Below are 12,650 nucleotides of genomic sequence, written 5' to 3' on the forward strand. Positions count from 1 at the left end.
CAGTATGATTGGTGGTCTTTTTAAAAGGGGAAATTTGGACACAGACACACATAAAGAGATGAAAAGATGCAGTGAGAAGATTGCCATCTACAAGTCAAGGTGAGAGGCCCAGAACAAACCATCTTTTACAGTCCTCAAATGGAACCAACCCTACCAACACCTTGATTGCAGATTTGCAGGCTAAGCCTTCTAGCAGAACTGTGACACAGTAAATTTCTTTTGTTTACACCACCCAGTCCATAGTACTTTTTATAGCAGCTTTAGCACACTAACATACCAGTCCACCTTTAACAGCTAACCATCAAGACAAAAAATATAAAGAAAACAAAAAGAGCAGTTGGGCAATGAAGGTGAGACCTATGATTACCGCGCCTTACTGTGTGGAGATGCCGGGCCATAGTTCAGATAAGGGGATCCCAGATTGAGCCTGGAGGTCTCCTGAGTGACGGACAGAGTTGAGAATATAGGGAGACCATGAGGGTAGAATCTGCAAGACAGATCACTGGGAACAAGAGACCCCTGAACTTTTGCAGGAGGTCCTCCTGCCTTCAGCTGACGACAGGTCAGTGCATTCATGTGAGAAAAGCATTGGAAAGAAACAGGTAGAACGATTCTAACACGGCCAGGTATAGTTTCTATTTTCACCAGCTAGAGTGGAAGAGCAGCCAGCTACCCCAGTGATCCAAGTCATCCATGAATTCAGGCTGCTCTGATCACACCTAACAAGCTTAAAAGAAAGCTTTAGCAGGATCAAGGATGAGCATGTTAAGGAGAGACATAGAAAATATAAACAAGACCCAAATCCAATTTTGAGAAACAAAAATGACAATGAGGTGAAAAATACATTGAATGAGCTAATGGCAGATTAGACACTGCTGAAAAAAATTAGTAAACCTCAAAACAGTAATAGAAACTATCCAAAATAGAACAGAGAGAAAAGACTGAAAAATGAAGAGTGTAGTATTGAGCTGTAGAAAATACTAGGTAGCCTCACTCTGTAACTGAAGTCCCCAAAGCAGAGAAGAGGTGAGTGGACAGAAAAAAAAAATTTGAAGAATTGATAAAAAATTTTATAAATTTAATAATAAGTATAAACCCAGAAATTCAAGAAGCTTGGTGAATTCCAGCTGCAGGGAACATGATGAGAACTACATTAAGGAACATTATAATCAAATAGTCAAGTTGCTTAACAGTAGTGCCAATGAGAAGAATCTTAAAAATAACTAGAGAAAAAAAATCCACATTATATCCTGAGGGACAAATATAAGAATAATGGCAAATTTATCAAAACAATTCAAGATGTTGCAGCAAAATTGTTGAAGTACTAAAAAAACAAAAAAACCTGTCAACCTATATTTTATACTCAGTAAAAATATTTTTAAAATGAAGACAAAGTGCCTGTTCAAAAATATAACAGTTAAAAGAATGTATACCTGGCAGATCTATTCCCCAAGAAACGAAGTGTCCTTCATGGAAAATACCAAAAATTAGATATCTGGATGTGTGCAAAGGAGTAAAGAGCAACAGAAATGGTAGATACTAAATCTCTTTAAGAGATATTTGTTTAAAACAAAAATAAGAACAACATACTGTGGAGTATGTAACATATGTAGAAACAAAATGTCTGACAACAAAACCACAAAGGCCAGGGAAGAGGAAATGAAGAGGTGTGGCTAATCCAACAAACATAAACTAGAATCATATTTTTTAAAAAGGCTGAAACAAGAAAAAGAACAAAGAAGACATGAGGCGAATAAAAAGTAAATAGCAAGATGTTAGATTTAAACCTCATAATATCAGTAAGTAAGTATAAATTGTTTAAATACCCTCAGTTAAAAGGCAGAGATTGTCAGATTGGATTAAAAAGCAAAGATTCAAATATGTGCTGTGAAAAAGAAAACCACTTGAAATATGACACAAAAAGTTTAAACATAAAAGGGTGGAAAAATGTAATAATCCTAATCAAAAGAAAGCTTGAGTGGATAAGCTAATATCAAAGTGTATTTCAGAATAAAAATTAGGTATAAGGAGTCACTTTCCATAATTATAAAGGGATTAGTTCACTGAAAAAAATCCTAAACATTTATGCATCTAATAACAGCTTCAAAATGCATAGAACAAGAAGTGATAGAAGTACAAGGATAAACAGACAAATCCACAGTATATGTGGAGATTTCAATAACCCTGTTTCAATAATTGATAGAAGTAGAAACTCATCAAGGATATAGAAAACTTAATACTATCAATCAATTTGATTTGATCTTTATAGAACACTTTGCCCAACAGCACTAAAATGAATGCACAGTGTTTTCCAGTACATATGGAACATTTGCAAGATAGAGCATATTCTGTGGTATAAAAGAAGTCTTAAAATTTTTTAAATGATTGAGATCTCTGACCATAATAGTGTTAAATTAGAAATCAATACCAGCAAGATTCTAGAAAACCTCCAAATCTTTGGAAATAAAATACACACTCTTCAGTAATCCATGGGTCAAAGAAGATATCTAAAGGAAATTAGAAAATATTTTGCACTGACTGAAAATGGGAAGGCGGCATATCAAAATCTGTGGGATGCAGCTAAAACAGTGATTAGAGAGAAATCAATAGCATGAAACTTTTATATTAGGGAAAAAAAGATGTCTCAGATCAATGACCTACTCTTCTCCCTTAGAAAATTAGTAAAAGAAAAACAAATAAAACACAAAGTAAGCAGAACAAATGAAATAATAAAGATAAGATGAGCAATTCACAAAATAGAAGACAAAAATAATTAAGAAAAGTTAAATCAAAAGCTGGTTCTTGAGATCAATAAAATTGAGAAACTTCTAGTCATTCTGATTAGATAAATAATGAAAACACAAATTACCATTATGAGATATGAGAGAGGGGGATATCATTATAGGTCCTATAGACAGTAAAAGGACAATAAGGGTATATTATGACATTTATGCCAGTGCATGTTCAACTTGGACAAGATGGACGAATTCCTTCAACATCAAGTTTTGTACAACTCTCAGGAAGAAATAGATAACCTGAATAGCCAGCTCTGCCTCTATTGAAATAATTAAATTGATTATTACAAACCTCCCCACAAAGTCCAGGTACAGATGATTTTACTGGTAACTTGTACCAAACAAGGAAGGAAAAAATAACACCAGTTTTGTACAAACACTCAGAAAATAAATGAGGAGGATAGCTCATTCTACAAGGCCAGCATTACACTAATAACAAAACCAGAAAAAGAGTTACAAGAAATGAAAACTACAGACCAATTTCCCTTATGAAGATAGTAGTATAAATGGATAACAAATGAGATCTGACTTCCATTCAGGTGTGTGTGTGTGTGTGTGTGTGTGTATCTTGCAGTCTAAGGATAGAACTCTGGCAAAAAAGTACATCTGTGAAAAACCTACAATTGATATATCTAATGGTTATAGATTGAATGCATCCTCTTAAAGATTAGGAATAAGGAAAAATGTCTACTCTTATTTCTATCCAATATTTCAATGGAGCTTCTAGTTAGTGTAATAAAGCAAGAAAACAAGATGAGTACAGACTGGAAAAAAGTAGGATCATCTTCATTCACAGATAATACGTTTATGTAGGAAATCCTAAGGAATTTACAAATTGGCTGCTAGATCTAATAAGTGAATTTTAGCAAGATCATTGTGTAAAAATCAATTGTATTTCTATATATACAATAAACATTCAATTGTATTTCTATATATACAATAAACATTCAGAAATTAGAAGTTAAAAACAATATAATAGCCTCAAAATATGACATATGTAGCAATAAAATTGACAAATGACCTGTACTATCTGTACATTGAAAATTACAAAACAATTCTAAAAGAAGACCCAAATAAATGGGGAAAGATGCAGTGTTTATGGATTGGAAGACCCAATATTGTTAAGATGTCAGTTCTCCCCAGATTGGTCCATTTCTTCAACACAATCCCAATTAAACTACCAGTAGGCTTTTTTAGTAGAAATTGAGATACTGATTCTGAAATTTAAATGGAGATACGAAGAACCTAGAAGAACCAAAACAAGTTTGAAGAAGAACATAGTTTAAGGACTTGTCCTACCTGATGAAATGGCTTATTTTAAAGATAGATTGATGAAGACAGTGTTGTTCTGGTGTAAATATATTTGTATAGATCAGTGGAACAGAATAAAATTATTTCAGGTGCTCTCTTCATCTGTATATACACATTTCAAAATTCATCAAATTGTACACCTTAAATATGTACATTTTTGTCAATTTCTTTAAATGTAACTTTAAAAAAGCATTTTTTTATAGTAATGTAGTGGGCATTCAAACTTTATCAGGTCACTGGGGAAATAGAGCCAAAAAATTAACCTAACAGCAAAGTCTCATGTAAAAAGGAACGATATTTTATTAATTCTCTACTCAAAACCAAGGAATACAGTTTATGTTGGTTGTGATATAATGCAAGAATCTGTTAAATCATATATCTTTACAAGTCCTCATCTTGTATAACTTAGGCTGAATGGCTCCTTGAGATTCTTTCCTACTCTAAGAGTCTAAAATAGGAGTTTGGACTTATTTTAATTCAGAGATACACATACTCCTCAGAAAAATGTGATGTGACAAAAACATAATTTCTAAGGTTCATTGTAGCACTAGCAAGAACAGATGGCCCTAAAATCTATTTGAGAAATGTTTTGTTTTTTGGCCTTCAAGGAATACATTTCTTTTCTCTTCAGGGAAGAGTTACTCACAGTCCTCTTTTTAAAATAATGAAAGGAGTTGGTGAAAGGTACTTGGAGAATAGTGCAGAGAAGGGAGGTGATGTTCCATTGATTATTGGTATAGCTGTTCTTAGTGTTATATGTAGAAGACAATATTCAACCACAGATGTAAATTAAAACAAAAGGATCCCCAGTCACTATACCTCCAGTAACCGCAACAGGAGGTCACAGCTGAACTGTGCATACCAAGAATAAGACTGTCCCCTCCCCCATGTCTGAATGCCTGTTGATAGGAGTGAACAGTGGCTCCAGGACACTCTGCTTCTAGCCAAACTCCTAGCTTCCCCTGTCTCCTAACACTCAAAGCTGCTGACACTTTCGGCCTTGGGACCATAGCTCTAATCTCATTATGTTCAAGCCACAAGAAACCCTGGGCTCCTTCGGCATCTCTCACTTCCAACAATTTAATTCCTATGCCCATCTGTACACTCATATACCTATGTATACATTCCCCTTTCTGACCCCATTTCTCACTCATTTGGGAAAACCCAAGGGCTTAGTCCTTGTAAATTTTATTTGTCTCTATATATTTCTTTGGTGATCCATTGAGTCTTCTGGTCTTAAATATGTTTCTTTACTGATACCTTCCAAATGAATCTCCCTGATGTTTTATAGACTTGAGTGTATTACTGCCTACTTGACATCTCTACTTGTATAAACGTCTGAAGCTTAGCAAGTTTAACTCCAGCCTCTTGATCTTCCCTCAAAACCTGCTCCTCATACAGCCTTCCCTAAGTTACAGCAGTGCCAGCCTTCCAGTTGCGAGGTCCAAAACTTTGGAGTCATCTTTAAGTCTTCTTTCTCTCACGTCCAGTCTATTAGGAAATTCTGCTGGCTCTGCCTTTCAGATAGGTCCAGAACCCAACCACCTCTCAATGCTTGGACCAATCTTGGTCTAAATTAACATAATCTTTGTCCTGGATTTGTACAGTAACCTCCTAATTGGTCTTCCTGTTGGTACCCTTTTCCCCATCAGTATTCTCAGCACAGCAGCCTGAGTGATCCCATTAAAACTAAGTCAAATCATGTCATTCCTCTATTCACAATGTTCCAAAGATCTTTTGTCCCAGTCAGAATAAAAACTGAAGTCCTCTATACCATCTGTCCTCCTTAACATTACCACACTTACCTAATTTCTTGCACCTCTTCCTTTCCTGTCACTTAGTTAACAGGCACACTGTCCTTAACGTTCTGTGAAGCTGCCCATGCTACCACCTCAGGGCCATTAGACCAGATTTTCTAAATGCCTTCCTTAAGACTTCCTAAGGCTCTTCCTTAGATATGCCCGTGGCTTCTCCCCCACTTTCCAGGAAGGCCTCTTGTGACTGTCCTGTTTTAAATGTCAGCTGCAAGTATTCCTCGTCCTCTATCCATGCTTTACTTTTCTGTGTAGCACTTAATCAGTGTCTAACCTCTTATGTATTTTACTTATTTGTTTGTTTTTGTTTCCTCCTCCTACACACACAAGAATGTAAGTTCCAGGAGGGAAGGGATTTGTTTGTTCATTACTGAATAAACCAAATACAAACACAGTGCCTGGTACATATTTAGTTGCTCAATCAGTATTTGCTAAATGAATAAGTGAAAGTTCATAGTCAATGATATTAGACCCATAGGACAGGTGGGAGCTAGCTTCTGGATACAAGTACACGTCAGCCAACTGGAAAGATAAATATTTATATTTTTCCTAAATAAATCCAGGAAAGGATATCCCTCCACCTGTTCATCATTATTCAGCTCTGTGTTCCTTTCTCAGTTTATTTCTGTTCCTTCACTCATACCTTTCTCTTTATCTAAAGTATTCTTGCTTTGTAACTGATTTCAAAGCCAATGCAAATGTTACACCCTTTAGGAATCCTTCCCAGAAATCTCCCCCTGCACCCCAGACATTATCAGTCTTTCTTTTCTGTTTTCTCAGCTTTCTTTATTCATGTAACATGTGTAGCTTATGAATATGAATCCCCTCCTGCTTGAATTTTGATCCCTTTGAGGGCAGAGGAGGATGTCTTTCCTTTTTCATTGTATCCATGATGCCGTCGTTTGCTTTCATAGATTTTTCCATTCCTCTGCAATGGATGTTCCTACCTAAAATTTTTGTCAATCATTTGATAAATGTTTATAGAAATAAATCGTTAAAACCTGTTTTATGAGATACCTAATCTATGTGACATTACAATTATAAGTGAGCCAAAAATTGTTTTAAATCGTGCTAACAATATTTGCTCTCAGTATAACTCTATGAATAAGACAAACCCTCCAAATCCCTCCCCACTCATATGGCTTACTCAGCAAATTCAGCAAATATGTATTGAGTACCTGCCATGAGCAAGTCTCTGCTAAGCCTTGCACATTATATACAGATTGTAGTTATTCCTCGAGGCCTCACTCAAACTTACCTCACAATCCTTTCCACTTCAAATCAAAAGGCTAAATAAACTGTCTTTTTAAAATGAGATCTCAGGAAATTGAAGAGCTTGGTGTGTTAATTCAGAGGTCGATTAGATGCTATAACTCCTCACCCATTGCTCCAGCATAGTCATTTCTAGAACTATATTCTTTTAATTAACTCTTGTGATTCTCATGGATTGTTAGACTTTGGGAGTGGGAAACACAGGAAGATAAAGCTTCTGTACTGTTTCACTTGTTATGTTAAAATGGTTCTTTCAATCAGAGACCATTGTAGCGTTCAGCTCAATGTCTGGCCCAAGGTGGGCACTCCATGGAAGTCAGCTGTTTTACATACACTGTTGGTACAGCAGTTGTTACCCTGCCTTTTGTCAGTATGTCATTGTCACTAATTTGTGAGTTCTTAGGAAGGGTCTGAATCCCATTATCTCATAAGAGGTACCTGGTTGGATTATTTGCTGTTGATTTTAAAGTTGCTTTACAATTTTATAAGCAATGTGGAGGAGACAGGCATACAAATTTTATGTAACAAACTCTTAACCAGTGCTAATGGTGTTCTTGGTGCTGTTCTAAGCACTTTATAAACATTATCTAATGCTCATAACTGTATGAAATGGCTACTTTTATTATCCCATTTTACAGAGGAGGAAACTGGGACAGAGATATCAAGTAACTTACCCAGTTAGTAGCAAAAAAAAAAGCAGCAACCTGGCTTAAGTCCTTGCTATTAATCATAATCCAAGGCTGAATGTGGATAATGCCATGTAAAAAATACAAATGTGCTATGGCAGTTCAAGGAAGGGAGTGGTCAAATTATTGTCTGGTTGGGAATTAAAGAAGATACATGCAGGTATTACTAAGCCCTGATTTTGGGAGTTATCCTTTTCAGGAGCTTCTTCTAAGAAAAGAGGCTAAATGTATATGTAAAAGCTCAGAGATGGGAAATGGTCACTCATCAGGAAGTAGTTCTGCACATAAGAATAAGGTAGGAAAGGAAACAAGACAGGGAAACTTGGTTTGGGGCTAGCATGGGAAATTTATGATTACAAGTGGAGGGAGGACAGGGTAGAGAGATGGGGCATGATCAGAGCTATCCTTTGGTGAATAAGGAAACATTGTTTGGAATAAATCTAACAGAACTGACAGACTGCAGGAACACTAGTTATGAGGTTATTATTATGTCTGGAAAAGAGGTAATTAGACCTTGAATTATGGTAAAGATAGGGTTAGATAAAAGAGAGAGAACAGAAGTTGAATTGATAGAGCAGAGAAGTAGCACAACAGGCAAGTCAAGTATTTATATCATATGACAAGTTTAAATTTATGGTCAGTAAAGTCCTTTGAATGTCTGGGAAACTCTCCTCTTGGTATAATGAACATGATTTTAAGAGAAAAAAGTCATTTCTAAAGAAATATGAAGTTTATCTCTTTGCTATGCTTAGTTTAGACAAAATTAGAAGCCACTTTAGCTTAATGATTGGAAGAAATGATATAGATATAACATTCTTTTAAATTATGTGATTATATCAGTTTCTTTCATGTGACATAAATGTAAATTGCAAATGAGAACCTAATTAGCCCATCAGTTGACTTTGCTAAGTAGGAATTTTCTAACTGACTTAACTTGCAAAAGACTTAATTAAAAGTAATCTTTGGAAAAATCCGAAAGAAATGATTTGGATTAGTGAGGTTGATAAATGTGTGTGAAAATAATATTCAGTTATTTTTTGGATGCCTTTAGTAATATAATAATATACTAAAACTTTGTATATATTAACTTTGCAAGAGTTATAATCATAACAAAGTAAAGCCAGGAGTGATGTCATCTTAGAATTGTATTGATATAATACCTAGAAATCAATTTAACCAAGAAGGTAAAAGCCTTTTACTGTGAAAACTACAAAACATTGGTGAAAGAAATTGAAGACCTAAATAAATGGGAAGACATCTCATAGTCATGGATTGGAAGATAATATAGTTAAGATGTCAATATTACTAAAAGTGATCTATAGATCCAGTGTAAACCCTATCAAAATTCCAATAGCCTTTTTTTTTGCAGAAAAGAAAAGGCCAATACTCAAATTCACCTGGGATTGCAAGAGGCCCTGAAGCCAGAATAATCTTATAAAAGAACAAAATTGGAGGGTTCACATTTCCTGATTTCAAAGCTTACTGCAAGGCTACAGTAATCAGAATAGTGTGGGACTGGCATGAAATTAATAGTCCAGAAATAAATCCACACATTTATGAACAATTGATTTTAACAAGGGTGTCGAGACCATTCAATAGTAAAGAAAAGTCTTCAATAAATAGTGCTGAGCCAACTAAATTTCCACATGTAAAAGAATGAAATTGTACCCCTAGTTCACAGCATGTAGAACTTAAAATGGACCAATGACCTAAATATAAGAGCTAAATCCATAAAGCTCTAGAAAAGAACATGAGGGTAATTTTTCATGACTTTGGGTTTGGAATGGAATCATAACATGCAACACCACAAACATAATAAGTAACCAAGAAGTAGACAAATTGGACTTAATAAAAATTAACTTTTATGCATCCAAGAATATTAACAAGAAAGTGAAAAGACAGTGTACACAATAGGAGAAATATTTGCAAATTGCTTACCTGATAAGGGTCTGGTATCTAGAATATAAAAAGAACCCTTTCAGCTCAACAACAAAAGACAATCAAATTTTAAAAAGGGCAAAGGGAATGGATGTTTTCTCCAAGAAAATATACAAATGGCCAACAAGTACATGAAAAGATGCTTAACACCATTAGTCACTAGGGAAATGCAAATCAAAACCACATGAGGTACTACTGTGTCATGCCTACTAGGATGGCTACAAAACAAACAACAGAAAATAACAAGTGTCAGCAAGGTTGTAGAGAAATTAGAACCTGCGTTGCTGGTAGAAATGTAAAATGGTTCATTCACTATGAAAAAAAAAGATGAGCTTCCATGGCATCATGCTAAGTGAAAGAAGGCAGACACAATGGTCACGTATTGTATGGTTCCATTTAAACAATGTATCCAAAATAAATGCATAGAGACAAAAAACAGGAGGGGAGAAATGGGGAGAAACTGGTTAATGAGTAAGGGATTTTGCTCTGGAATGATGGAAGTGTTTGGAACTAGATAAAGGTGGTGGTTGCACAACCATTGTGAATGTACCAAATGCCATGGAACTGTTCATTTTGGAATGGTTAATTTTTTGGCATGTGAATTTCATCTCAATAAATGCCTTTGAGTATATTGATACATGAATATAAAAAGTTTCAGAACACTCATCTGGCATTTTTCACACTGTGGTAGTGCAGTTGAAAAGAAGAAGAGGGGAACAAAACAAAAGTTTTGAACTAGGTTTTCAAAAGACTAAAGTTATTTTAAAGGATTGGATCAGAAAATTGGACAAATGGAATAGCATGAAGGAAAAAATGGGAAATAAATCATGAGCCTATTTCAACCAGAAGCTAAGACTTATCAAGATAAGTTCAGATTTGTTTATTAGATACAAAATGGTGGGCTGTGAGTGTTTTTAGGATCATATCAGAGATCAGAATTGTCATCTTAAATCTTTAGATGAGAACAAAGCAACATATTAGTAAGTGGTTTCATCGAAGAGTTCAACATAAGTTAGTAAAACTAAGAAGCAGTGGAGTTCACACATTTCTAGAGGAAAGACCTCACTCCTTTGTATGGATGTGGAAAGACAAGACAGATGCACTTAAATATGGGACATTCTTTTGACTTAGAATTTCATTGTATATATATTTTCAGAGAATCCAGTGTCTAGGAGAAACTACTGTAATTAGCTCAACTAAATTTAATGACTTGAGTTCAAAGTGCAGGAGGAAAAAGAAAAAAAATGAATACAAAATGTGTCAGGTGCTTAGGTTGTAATACAGAGCACCTATTAACTAGATAGGGAATTTTTGTATATGTTGATTTTTTATTAATGGTGACTGATTTTTTTCATTTTGTTCTCATTTGGTAGCCACTTACCTTATCATTTAATAAATAATAATATTCTGTCTGCCTTTGAGAAGGTGAAGGAGTTGTGCTATGTCAGACAGAAAACAAAAAAGCCTATTCTTGGCAGAAGAAGAAAGTTAATCCTCTTCTTTGGCTGCAGATGATGAAAGCCATGAACAAGTCCAATGAGCATGTCCTGGCGGGAGGCGCCTGCTTCAGCGAGCGGGCAGACTCTCACCTCGTGTGCGTGCAGAACGACGATGGGAACTACCAGACCCAGGCCATCAGCATTCACAATCAGCCAAGAAAGGGTGAGTATTTGAGCTGACTGAGATGATGGGAATGGAAGGTAGTTTTGGACTTGGAGAGTTGGGTATCTCAGCCCCTCACCACTTACTTTCTAGATAGGTGACCACAAACAATTTGAGTAAATAAACCTTTCCAAGCTTATTCTCCAGGATTATATCTACTCCTGAGGTAGCCAGACTCAGAGTTGTAAATAGATTTCTATTACTGAGGGAAGCATTTTGAAACTGCCTCAGGATATTGACAGGGCCCACACTGGTTTTTGAAGGTAGGAGACCAGGCCCCATAGTGAGAATATGCTTATGTAGATTTGAAGCTGGTTGGACGAGGTATCCAAAGAATGTTAATTAATAGTTGATTTTGAAAGGATTTTGAAAGAAGGCTTCTAGATTCATGATACTCAGAATGTGGTCTCTTCACTTAGGAGATTGTTAAAAATGAAGAATCTATACACCAGATCTGCTTAAATTAGAATTTGCATTTTAACAAGATCCCTGTGTGATTCAAATGCACATTAGAATTTAAGAAACACAACTCAAGGTGGCATTTCATAAAGTGTCTCATCAGGTGTTATGGTTTTCAAAAAACTCACATAAGTAAATAAAATTATTGCATAATACCTTAATGAGAAATCCTGGTTAAATTTAAATAGATTTCTTCTTCTAGGACATTTTTAGAGCCTTTAACAAGCTAGTACGTATTATGATTTTCCAAAAGGAGGATAGTGCCTAGTCCTTTCCAAATTTTTTTAACCATCAATCTTTTTTTCCCTTAGAACCATCAATCTAGTTTTCCCCCAAAAACTAGCTTTCTTTACTATGCTTTATAAAACATTTCTTCAGTAGATATACTGTAGGTCACTCTCTTCTATATATTTTTTAAATCAGTCATTCAGTAAAGGCATAGAAGATTTAGCATATATATATTCAAATATGATATCCCAAATAAGGTAGGTGGTGATTCCACAATGCTCCCTATTAGATCATATATAGAATATTTGAATAAGTTCTGGATATCATTAATGTAATTATCTAATGTCTAAAGAGGATGATTCAAGCTCTTTGAGAAATGTGGAAACTAAGTCAAAGGAAGACCTCGTGAATAAATTATAAATGTTTAACCTGGAAAAGTATAGATTGGAAGAGAGTGAAAAATAGCTATCTCTATTTTAAGGTTT

General features: G+C 35.1%; 1 protein-coding gene across 4 annotated transcripts in view; it reads left to right on the plus strand.

Annotated features, from left to right (window-relative positions):
• ZFYVE9 (zinc finger FYVE-type containing 9) overlaps positions 1-12,650 on the plus strand; it is a 237,405-nt gene that overhangs the window by 216,210 nt on the left and 8,545 nt on the right. For 3 of the 4 annotated variants that reach the window (XM_036892966.2, XM_036892968.2, XM_036892967.2), the window contains one exon: positions 11,328-11,478. In XM_036892966.2, coding sequence (XP_036748861.2) covers positions 11,328-11,478 — 151 coding nt within the window. Of the gene's footprint in view, positions 1-27; positions 8,590-11,327; positions 11,479-12,650 lie in introns of those variants that run through there. The other variant, XM_057500210.1, reaches the window with a different exon arrangement.

The sequence above is a fragment of the Manis pentadactyla genome, chromosome 4 (assembly GCF_030020395.1).
Source record: "Manis pentadactyla isolate mManPen7 chromosome 4, mManPen7.hap1, whole genome shotgun sequence".
Classification (NCBI taxonomy): domain Eukaryota; kingdom Metazoa; phylum Chordata; class Mammalia; order Pholidota; family Manidae; genus Manis; species Manis pentadactyla.